This window comes from Malania oleifera, chromosome 11 (genome assembly GCF_029873635.1).
Source record: "Malania oleifera isolate guangnan ecotype guangnan chromosome 11, ASM2987363v1, whole genome shotgun sequence".
Classification (NCBI taxonomy): Eukaryota; Viridiplantae; Streptophyta; class Magnoliopsida; order Santalales; family Ximeniaceae; genus Malania; species Malania oleifera.
In genome coordinates, this window is record NC_080427.1 from 49,468,126 (window position 1) to 49,480,232 (window position 12,107).

Genomic DNA, 12,107 nt, shown 5'->3' on the forward strand with positions numbered 1-12,107 from the left:
TTTTTAAATGGAATTTAAATAATAAAGAGAGAGGGAAATAGAAATAAAAACGGAAGGAGGCTGTAGACTTCGTCGACGAACGCAGAGCGTTCGTTGATGACATGGCATTTTGGAAGGAAAAGAAAAGGGAATGGAAACAAATAAAATAAAGAAGGAAGCTTCCAAGCTTCGTCGACGAACACAGGGATTCGTCGACAAAGGCTTAAGAGATTTCGTCAACGAACACAGGGCTTCGTTGACGAGAAAATACCGAGAGGGGTTTTAAGGCAGCCTGAATTTCGTCAACGAATACAGGATCTCGTCAACGAAATTTGTGAAGAACTCGTCGACGAAGATAGGGCTCGTCGACGAATTCCGCCACCTATAAATATGAAAAATCCAATTTTTATTTCATTTTTCATGCTCCTCTCTCTCCTCTTCAGCTCTCTCACTCTCTCTCTTCGATTTTGGGTTAGTTTTACGCCGGATTGAAGATCTGAGGCTACCACGACGCTCCTGACGAAGTTCCCTACAAGTTTGCCGGAGCGGATCGTCGGGAAAACGGAGTTGAAAATCATTCCTAAGTTGATGTAAGGCTTTTTAAGCCAAATTAGACTTCATGGTAGTTATAGAAATTGACATACGCATGAAAATATTGATGATTAATACTGGGGGTTTTGAGTTTCAGGATATTGAGTAGGAAATCCTACAGGGGGTCAGGCTAAGATTTTAGGGGGCTTTCTCAGTAGCCAGGTAAGGGAGTAAACTAAAGCAGTACTTTTCCATACAAAATATTATTGATTATGAGTAGATTTATTTTCAGAAAAACATATGATTTATTCGTTTATTATGAATGAAATGTATGATTGGGAAAATACTGCTATAAAGCTTAAAAAGTATATGTATGTATGAGATGTCAGAAAATCATGATTTTAAAATATGAAGTATGACTTTTAATAGAGCATGTGTGGCATGAATATTATTTTACGTAAAATGAGATATGATATGAATGCTTTTACAAGTAAAATACATTTTCACGTATTTTGGAGAGATGAGTTATGTTATATTGAGTTGACGAATATATGATAAATGAGTTATTTTCAAATGTAAATACCTGACATGTATTTGGCGCGAGGCCATCTTTATGTTATTGGCACGAGGCCGTATTTATGTTTTTGGCGCGTGGCCATACTTATATTATCGGTGCGAGGCCGTATTTATTATGTTATCGGTGCGAGGCCATATGTATGATTCGGCGCGAGGCCGTATCTATGTTTTCGGCACAAGGCCGTGATGATATTATATATGATTATGTATTATATGTTATCACAACCAGGATGTTAGTTTAGTTCAGACTAGGAGCTCGGTACCGTAGCTATGGGTTGATTTTGGCACGAGGCCTTATTAGTGCTACCGTCCCACGAGGGGATGGGAGATGGATAGTCGATGAGGCTTTTAGTAGAGTGTAGATGTCCACCTGGCAGTTCGGACCAGGGTGTGGCAGGCCCATCGTACTTACAGACATATTTGATTCGGCAGTGGTCGGCCAGTCATTGTTGGGTCCCGCCTTCGGGCTGCACAACCCGTCATGGGGGGTAATACATGACATTAGCTAGCTATTCATCCTGGGTTGATTTCAGTATTACGAGTTATAACAGATGTTTATGTATGTTACGATTTATTAACGAATATGAAAATACATGATTATCCAGCATGATATTATGATTATTTCTAGAATTATGAAATATACTGTATATGTATAAGCACTTTAAATATTCATGTTGACACACAGCTGTATTTAGTCTACTTTCTCTTACCGAGAAGTGTCTCACCCCCATCATTATTAAATTTTTCAAGAGCCTCTGAGAGACTGGCGGGTTAGGGCCGCCATTAAGTTAGAAAGATTACCCCGTGAGGAGGGTAAGATTTTTGTACTAGGGTTAGAGTTATTTTGTGTGACCCTAGAGATATTTTGATGTATATAGATATGTACAAGAGTACAGTATTATAATGTTATTAAAGCTCTGGTATTATATTTTATGGATGGATGTATGAATTTTTATGTTTACTGCTGCGTAGGTTTTCCGCTGTGTATGACAGGAGTCCCCGTTACCCACGGGTTCGGGTTGACTATTTATTTGTTATGTTGTATTTTATTGAGGGACGTTACAAAATCACTTTTAAATTCTTAATTACGCTAACAGTCGTTGAATGACTGAGTATGCATCTTATGGACGTAGTAACAACATATTTATATGGATCATTGAATTATGAAATTTATATGAAAATCCCTGAAGGATTTAAATTGTTGGAAGCAAAACTCAAAAATTTATATTCAATTAAACTCCAACGTTCTTTATATGTATTAAAGCAATCTGGACGCATGTGGTACAATCGATTAAGTGAGTACCCTGTGAAAGAGGGATTCATAAATGATCAAATTTGTCCATGCGTTTTTATTAAAAGATCAGAATCCATATTTACTATAATTGCTGTTTATGTTTATGATTTCAATTTAGTTGGGACTCCTTAAGAGCTCACTAAAGCTGCTAATTATTTAATGGCGGAATTTGAAATGAAAGATTTAGGAAAGACAAAATATTGTCTTGGCCTATATATTGAACATGTAATTGGTGAAATTCTTGTTCATCAATCTAAATATACCGAAAAGGTATTAAGGCAATTCTATATGGACATAGTTCATCATTTGGGATCTCCAATGATGGTGCAATTACTTAATGTTAAAAAGGATCCATTTCGACCTCATGATGAGGGGGAAGAATTACTTGGTCCTGAAGTACCATATTTAAGTGCTATCGATTTTCTAATGTACTTGGTCAATTGTACAAAACTCGACATTGCATTTGCTGTAATTCTACTAATACGATATAACTATGCTCCTACTCGGTGACACTGAAATGGAATTAAACACATTCTACGCTATTTGAGAGGTACATCTGATTTGAATTTATTCTACTCATTTGTTTCCAAATCTCAATTAGTAGGATATACAGATACTGGATATCATCTGATTCTCACAATGCTAAATCTCAAACTGGATATGTATTTCTTTATGGAAAAAGCTGCTATATCTTGAAAATCAGTTAAGCAAACGATTACAACAACATCTTTAAACCATTTGAAAATACTAGGTATTCATGAAACTAATAAATAATACGTGTGATTTAGATAAATAACTTCACATATCCAAGCAAATTGTGGTCTTCAATCAATCAAAGAGATTCCAACAGTTTTTTATGAAGATAATGCTGCATGTATAACTCAACTAAGAGAAGAATATATAAAGGGTGACAGAACAAAACATGCATCTCCAAAATTCTTTTGTACATATGAATTCTAGAAGAATGGTGATATAAATGTTCAACAGATCTGATCAAGTGATAATTTAGCAGATTTGTTTACCAAAACTTTGCCTATTATAACATTCAAAAAATTAGATTATCTCATCAGAATGAGACATCTTAAAGATTTTAACAAAATGAGTTAATATATGGGTGACATCCACGAGAGAGTGTTATGAAAAATATGAATGTCACCCCTTCTGCTTGCTGAATCACGTAAAATTGTTGATCCCATCTGCTCGCCGAACCATGTAAAATTTTTATCTTATCTATATTTATTTTCCTATATCTTTTATAACAAATTTTCAATATAAAACTTTTTATATATTCGTTTCAAATGCCTTGAATCACTAAATTTTTAACTTTCAATTAGATTACACAATTACAGTAATAAATACACCACGTTTATATCATGTAACTAAATACAAAATTAAATTTGAAAAATAAAAACAAAATAAAATCATTATTCTAATTAATCTAATATATGATCAGCCACTTCATTCATTTCTAAAACAATTCCATGGAGGAAATAAATACCAGTTAATCAAGGAGAGAGAGAGAGAGAGAGAGAAGAAACTCACAAAGTCACAGAAGTAGTAACGCGTGTATTGATTGGGTAAACGTTGAATCAAACTGGACTCGATTTGAATATATTTATTTATTTATTTATTTATTTTCGCAAATTGTGGGTTTTAGATACGACCTGAATCCGCCCAAAGCTCCCTTTCTCAGGTGCTTTCTGCTTTTCGCTTCCCTCACTCCTCTCCGGTTGCACCCCCGCTTCTCTGGCGAGATCTCCGGTCGCGCACTGCCACCTCCTCCTCGCCGCCGCTGACGACAACTCACTCAGTACACAATCTCATGGTGATTGTTCCCCTCGCTTCATTTGAGTACTCGAATTTGTTGTTTGCTAATGCTGCCTGGACTGAAATTGACTGTGTGAACTGAGATCGTTTTTAGATTGTGCGTGTGTTTGTGTTAGTTTTTTCTTTTTTTCTTTTTTGGGTTTGAGCTTGTTTGCGGAATTGGTGGTTGTTTATGAAGGGTGGAGGTTACTATTCGCGATGAGCGAGTGGGATTGGAATAGAGGTTGGATCTTACAATGCAAGACGTGAAAGCTAAATGTAAAGTGGCTGGTCTGGTTATTGTATCGGTATGGGTTGGTCTCGCTGCTCTCTATGGCTTGATTAGTCCGGTTTCGAACGGGTGTGTTATGACATATATGTACCCGACGTACATCCCAATTTCGGCTCCTGTAAATTCGTCATCTGCGAGGTACGGGTTGTATTTGTATCATGAAGGATGGAAGAAGATTGATTTTGATGAGCACTTGAAGAAGATTAGTGGTGTTCCTGTTCTTTTTATTCCGGGAAATGGTGGCAGCTTTAAACAGGCAAGGGTCTTTCCCATTTGTTTGTTTGTTTGTTTGTTTTGTTTTGTTTTTTTTCAATTTTAATTATTATTATAATTTTTAATAAAATTTTAGTGTATTTCTTGATTGTATTTCTAGAGATTTAATTTTACAAAGCTTGCACGAAGCCACCAAGTGATTCAACTTACAATTGCACAAATGAAGTTTTGCATATCCACTGTGAGATGTGAATGGGGAGTTGGGGGCGGGCAGGAGGGGGAGATGAAAACATTATAAAACATTAATAGTGGCATGCCAAAATTGACAAATTGTTCCTATTTGGCGCAACCTTAGTTTTTCCAGGTTGCAGCTTATGCTAGTAACTTCATGTTTGCCGTAGCTAGTGCAACCAAGCATCTGTAGCTACACCACAAGCAATAGTTGATAGTGAGAGTCCCACCCAAATCTTTTAGACTACAGCAGCCCAAGCGCCAGGCTTTATTATAAACATATTCTTAGGTCTCCACCATGAGCCTACTGCTGTCTCACCTTGGCCAATGATCTTCCTCTATCAGCAATTGCCTTCTGGCGCTGTTAATTGAACTCGTGACCTTCACTGTGGTACTACTTGTAGGACTGCCTGCCACTGCATCAATAGATATAGCTGATAGTGAATTTCTACCCAAATAGTTTATGCTACAACTGTCTAAATGCCACATTTTGAACTGTGCCTTGGTCCATACCTTGAGCTTCCACCACACAGACCAACTGTTGCCACACCTTGGCCAATCTTCCTTTTTTCAAATTTAAAGAATGAAATATTGGCCAAAAAAAGGGATACTTATGCCCTTAATGATTGTGAAGTTTGGGCCTGTCAATGCCTCATATCTCAATATTGATCTGATTCATTTCATTCGATTTTTGAGATTTTGATGGTTGATTTGATCTCACAAAATCTGGTCTGAAAATGTTAGATTTAAGAATTTGTGTTTGTTTCTCTCTATATATGCATGTGCTCGTGATACCTTTGATGTTTTAGACTGAGTGCCCCTCCCAAATCATTTAACTTTGGTACCTTTGCCTGCCCTATAGGTACGTTCCTTGGCAGCAGAGTCTGATAGAGCTTATCAGGGAGGCCCACTTGAGCATACGTTTTATCAAGAAGCTTTGCTAACCCCTGAGGAGGGTGGAAATGTAATGGATATGGGTGCAGCTGCCTTTCCATTTCCTAATCAATATAATCACATGCTAGACTGGTTTGCTGTGGATCTTGAAGGTGAACATTCAGCATTGGATGGTCGGATACTTGAAGAACACACAGAATATGTTGTATATGCCATTCACAGGGTAACACTTGCATAACTTTTGCATTAACTACCTGACTTAGCTGGAAGCTGGATCTTAGTTTGTTCTGTGTGGGTAGCTTAAGGGTGGTTTGGTCTTCTTTTCTTGATGTGAATTTCGCATTAATATTATGTTTTCTTGATCTTCTTTAGGTGATATTCATTTGTTCATGGACTAGGGCAAATGCCTCTTATGCTTAATTCAAGCCTTTTTGGTTTTTTAGATTTTGATCTTAATGTGTTTGGTTGTACTTTGAGTCTTAGAGAAATTTTTTTCGAATAGTTTTAATAGGCTTATCTTCTTGAAAAGCAATTCAAGGTTGTAATAGTTTTATTTTAAGAGGTGTCTTGAGATACAGTTGAGGTCTTCCAATTGAGATCTTTAACACATTACTTCACCCAGGGCGGATAGCGAGAATCAAACCTGCGTCTTGTCCTTGGCCAAAGAGAAATTTTACCATTCTACCATATTCACATCTGTGTGCGTGGGTGTGTATGTCAAGGCCTGATCTACATTGTTGGCCCACAACCTAACAACTTAAACTGTTAGGAAAAGTGGTAATCTAACATGGTATCAAAGTTGGTTACCGGGAGGTCCTAGGTTCTTGTCTTGTCGCCGGCTTTTATTGTTTGTTTATTAAGAATTTATCTTATTCCCTATAATGCATGTTGTTTATCCTTTGTTTATCTCTCTACGTGCTTTCTAGCTGTTTCTTTTTCAAGGGAGTGTTGAGACCTGATATACATGCTGGCTCACAACCTAAAAGCTTAAGCTTTTGGGTAAAGTCGTAATTTGACAGTATATGTTCTTGATTTCTAGTGTTAACATTTAAGGTTAAAGAATAGAACTAGTTTTGCATGTGTATGCCTATGCACTTTGATATGGGGAGTGAGGAAGCCATCTTTTTTCCTGGCATGACAAGTTGCGTGGGGAGTTCTTTTTGAAGGAATATTTCTTGGGTTTATTCTTGATTGTGAGGAATAAAGATGCTCCAATTAGTTCCCATGCACATCAATTAAATTTGTCTTGGGATGTGTGAGGAAGGCCAAGCCCAAGATTGGGAAACTGATTGGACTTCTTGTATGATTTTGGGTTGATCTGTCAAGAGAGGACTCCATTAAATGGGGACCTAATTTTGGGGGTCCTAATGTTGTCTCAGTGCTGGTGTGGCCAAAAGGAATTCTGGTGGGTGTTCGTGCAAAGTTTCCTTGGGAGACAATTTGGAAGACTTGCGCTTCTACTATGGTGGTTATTTTGGTTTGGGAAGAAGTGTAGAGGGTAGAATTTTGATCATAAACAAATCTATAGAAAAGGAGGAAAAGTTGTGAATAATGCTTACTTGGCTAAAAGTGCAGCATCTTTTGTCACAGACTCAGAATGTGAGTGGAATAGTAAGTTCTGCAATCTAGCCTGCTCTATTGTGGTGGGTTTTGTGGGTTCCTTAAAGACTGAGGGATGAGGAGTTAGGGGTCCAGACTCCAGAGTGGTTTTCACTGTTGTACAAAAAGGAAAAAAAAGGTTATTTTGTTATTCCCTCTCACAGTTTTTTAGGTGGTGTAGAGTGAGAAATAAAAAAGATTTTGATTGAGAGGAAACTTTTTTGCTCTCTTTTAAAGACAGATGTTTAAATACTTATTACAGTTCTTGATTCAGTGGGCAGATTACACTTGATGTGCTGACTGTCGTAGATTTTGTAGAGTTTTTTGTCTTGTAAATAGTGTTGAATGGGTTGGCTGCCCCTTTGTGCCTATTAACAAATACTTTTTTAGCCTTTCCTTACCTCCAAAAAAATAAAGAAGGAACCTGGCATTGGCGTACTGGGGAATGACATTTTTGATATAGAACATTACTAATTTCAATTCATTTGAAGATCTCCTTACAGTTAGACCCATGGAAAAACTTCGAATGTTGACCTTAGGAGCTTATTGCCTTGCAGCGTGAGGTGTACCTTAGGCTTAGGACCCTCCTTGTGTTTGAAGCTTGTGCATTGGGCAGGGCTAAGCTAAATCAAAGGTTTCCACCCAAATTATAGATGCTGGGGTTGTGTTCCTCTACAACTGTAGCTTACAATGATACGTTGAACATCCCCCCCCCCCCCCCCCCCCCCACCCCCAAAAAAAAAAAACAAAGGATTGGGTTGCCTTTGGCTTGCAGAATGTCTATTCTTAGGAATAGAATGGTCATAACATAAGTAATTGATAGCTTAGAAAAGAAATTGTCATCATAAACTAAATGACAATGCAAAAGTTTTCGTTAATCCTTAACATGGGATAGACAAGGAATGACAATTTTCAGATTTCACCATGAGTGTTTATTCCTGTCCTTTCCATATGGGATGGAATAACACACTTTTGCATGAGTGACTTTTTTCTAAATAATTATCCGTATACCATTTTTATTCTATTGAATCCATTCCCATCTTATTATATCATAGTCCTAGGAATACACATTCTTCAAACTGCAACTTTAGTTTTGCATCCTTGACTACATTCTTATGTATGCTCTTTGACACTATATGATGCTGAGGCACTGTTCCTAATTCCTATTACATGCTTTAAATCTTTTATAGACACACAAACATGCAAGGAACAACAGAATGCATTTGTAAAAATATATGTAGTTTTATGCTTTTCGTTAGTTTTATTTTTTTTTACAGATTTTTTTTCTCATTTTTCGTGACTTTTTCTTATTTATTTGATTTTGTTGTTATTTTTGTTTTTGATTTTAGGAATTAGAGATTCTGGAGTTCTTGCCTTTTACTTGTGAAGGTTCCAACCCTCATGCTTTTCCCTTTGAAATTCAAATCTCAACGTGATGCTTTTGTTTATCATCCTTCTCTATCCATGTCTTCTTTCAAAGTCATAGGTCATCAAGTTGTTCTATAGACTTAATCCACATTTATTTGGCTTGCTTTGACCATCTTCGTCAACTTTGTTTTTTATTCAATTTGTGCTACTTTTAACTTGTGAGTGATACATCATAATCTTAGGCTTCATCTGTACTTGTTGATTTGCATGGATTTTGTATATATATAACTTCTCCATATTCATCAAACTTGTTATGCATGGCTGTGTTGCAGATTTTGGATCAATATAGAGAGTCTCGTGATGCTTTGGAAAGAGAAGGTGCTGTTGTTTCTGGGAATTTGCCAAAGAGTGTGGTCCTGGTTGGTCACTCTATGGGTGGTTTTGTAGCTAGAGCTGCAGTTGTCCATCCACTCTTGAGGAAGTCAGCCGTTGAAACTGTTCTTACACTCTCAAGCCCGCATCAGTGAGCTTTGTGGCTACTTCAGTGGCTTTGCAATGGTACTCAAATCTTGTGTTTATTATATTTAATGAGATTCATTATGTTATCCAGATCACCTCCTGTGGCATTGCAACCATCTTTGGGCCACTACTTTGCACGTGTAAATGAGGAATGGAGAAAGGGATATGAGGTCCAAACCTCACGAACAGGACGTTATGTGTCTGATCCTACACTCTCTCATGTTGTAGTTGTCTCCATTTCTGGTGGAATTAATGATTACCAGGTACTTGTTATCTTTTCAATTTGCATTTTAGTGAACTACCAAATATATTGTTTGATTGGTTAATTTTTTCATTCACTGTAATAAATTGAAGAGGGTGCTTAGTATATTATTAGTCCCAAAAATGAAAATATATCATGCACTAATTGGTGCAGGTTTGGATGACATTCTGTTTTTTGCTTTGCACAAACCTTGAAATAGTTGCTTATGAGGCTTTTAGCTAGTCCATATATGAGAAAAATTTCTTGAGCTAGTCCTTTTTAAGACCCACTTTAAGCACGTCACTTCTAAGAATTGTTGCTTTGGCATCCCTTGTAACAGTCTCAACCCAACTTTGTTGAGGTTTTGTTTGCCATTGTTGTAATATATCGCTCATGTGTTGAGTGGAACACATGTACGAAAGAAAACATGGTTGAAAACAAAGAAGATGGTTTGCAGGACCAAACCGTCAACAGTTTGCCTGAAATCGTTGACAGTTTTGTCAGGTTCAGAAGAAACAGTCGATCGTTATGTAGTGTTATATCGACTGTTTGATCTTGGCATTAAACCGTCGATAGTATGTCTGAAACCGTCGACAGTTTTGCACAGTTACTCAGCGTTGGTTTTTCAAATTTTGAATTGGGAAGTTGTATAGGTGGGGGACCTCCGGGAGGGTTATATATACGTGTTGTATGTTGTAACTCATGTCTTTTGCACAAGATAGTGAAAATTCATAGCCGTTTGCTCACGTGGATGTAGGCATTGCCGAACCACGTAATTCTTTATGTCATTGTTTTATTGCTTTCATATAATCTACGTGATTGTATTTTTTTGTATATTTCACCGTTGGTTGTTGCATTGTGTGATTCAGTTTTCCCCTGCGCATCAATTCACACAACAAATTGGTATCAGAGCTTTTGGTTACAATGACTTCTCTCATTTCTTTTGTAAAGTTCGATATTGTCAAGTTCAATGGAACGGAAAATTTCGGATTATGGCAGAGGAGGGTTTAGAATCCGTTAGTGCAGTGAGGTATGGTGAAGGCATCATACGGAGGTCAATCAAAAGGCATGGACGAAACAAGTTGGAAGGAGTTGGAAGCGAAGGCTATGACAATTATCAGACTTTGTCTGGCTGATGACGTGTTGTATCATGTCATGGATGAGGAATCTCCGGTGGTAGTTTAGCAAAAATTGGAAAGCTTGTACATGTCCAAGTCTTTAACAATTAAGTTGTATTTTAAGCAGAAATTGTTTTGGCTTAAGATGACGGAGGGTTCGGATTTGAACCAACACGTCAATGTATTCAATCAGATTATAAGTGATTTGATGCGGGTTGATGTGAAGTTCGAGGAAGAAGACAAGGCGTTGATGCTATTGAATTCCCTACCTGCATCTCATACGTATGAAAATCTTGTTACTACTTTGACATGGGGAAAAGAAACCCTAAATTTGGAAGAGGTAACAAGCGCTCCGCTGGGTTTTCATCGAAGGAAGAAGGCCAGCGATGAGATTTCACAAGGTGAAGGGCTTGTGGTGAAGGGCAACCAGAAATGTGGGAGAAGCAAGTTTCGGAGTGGATCGAGTAGCAATAAATCTCGGTCCCAGTCCAGGAAGAAGAAGGACGTACGGTGTTTTAAGTGTGGGAAAAAGGGGCACATAAAATCGGAGTGTCCAGAAAGGAAGAAAGGGAATGAAAATCAAGAAGGTTCTTCAAAATTGACGAATGTAGTGGAAGAAGGAGACTCAGGGAGCAGTGATGGTGATATGCTTTTTGTTGACTTTGGTGCATTCCCTAGAGGCGGGGGTGAATTGGAGATTTAAAAAATCTTCCTAGGTTTATCTAAGTCAGCAGCAGTAGTGCACAACCTAGGGCTAATCTAAATATGTACCAAGTTGTAGAGATGATAAATCAATCTATTTTCAGCACATGCAACACAATTCCAGTATTTCTCAATCAAATACAATTATGTGTTAACCAGATATGCAGTATATTCTGCAAAGAAAATGGATCATGCAAGAAACATAATATAAAGCAAGTAAAGTAAAGGTAACATCGAATATGTTATTGGGGTTCAGCAAACGTGCCTACGTTCCCGCCTCAGCTCGTAAGCCTGAGGATTACACTACGACTCACTTAACGGGTGGAGCGGCACCGATTACAACCAGGTCAAATTTACCAGGGCTGACCTCAACCTTTACACACTCTCCTTATGGGGTGGAGAATTCCCACTTAAGGCCACGCCTGTATTACAATCAAATGAACTTTTTAATACAAGTGAAGGTGCTTCTAACACAAGCAGATTTGTACAACAATATGATCCAAATATGTGCACTCACAGATGATATGGATTTAATGCTCAAGTGAGATCCAATATGTAAACTCTCTAAGATGTGTGAATGTATGTATATGTGAGAGTTCAACCTTTGATTCAAGATATGGTTTTCAATAAACAAATAATCAAAGGAAATTAATCACAATCCAAATCTAATATCTCAAAGATTTTCTAAATGTAAAGCACACTCGATATTTGAATTGAGTCTTGCAAAACCAATATCAAAGTTTG

At 37.4% G+C, this 12,107-nt stretch overlaps 1 protein-coding gene across 4 annotated transcripts in view; it reads left to right on the plus strand.

Annotated features, from left to right (window-relative positions):
* Positions 1-3,856: 3,856 nt before the first annotated feature.
* The window catches only part of LOC131167837 (uncharacterized), a 54,444-nt gene continuing 46,193 nt past the window's right edge, over positions 3,857-12,107 (plus strand). The window contains exons 1-6 of one of the 4 annotated variants that reach the window (XM_058126838.1): positions 3,857-3,957; positions 4,074-4,205; positions 4,386-4,734; positions 5,785-6,039; positions 9,116-9,306; positions 9,394-9,565. In XM_058126838.1, the coding sequence (XP_057982821.1) occupies positions 4,444-4,734; positions 5,785-6,039; positions 9,116-9,306; positions 9,394-9,565 (909 nt within the window). In that variant the 5' untranslated portion in view covers positions 3,857-3,957; positions 4,074-4,205; positions 4,386-4,443. Of the gene's footprint in view, positions 3,958-4,037; positions 4,206-4,385; positions 4,735-5,784; positions 6,040-9,115; positions 9,307-9,393; positions 9,566-12,107 lie in introns of all 4 variants that reach the window. The other 3 variants (XM_058126836.1, XM_058126839.1, XM_058126837.1) reach the window with 3 other exon arrangements.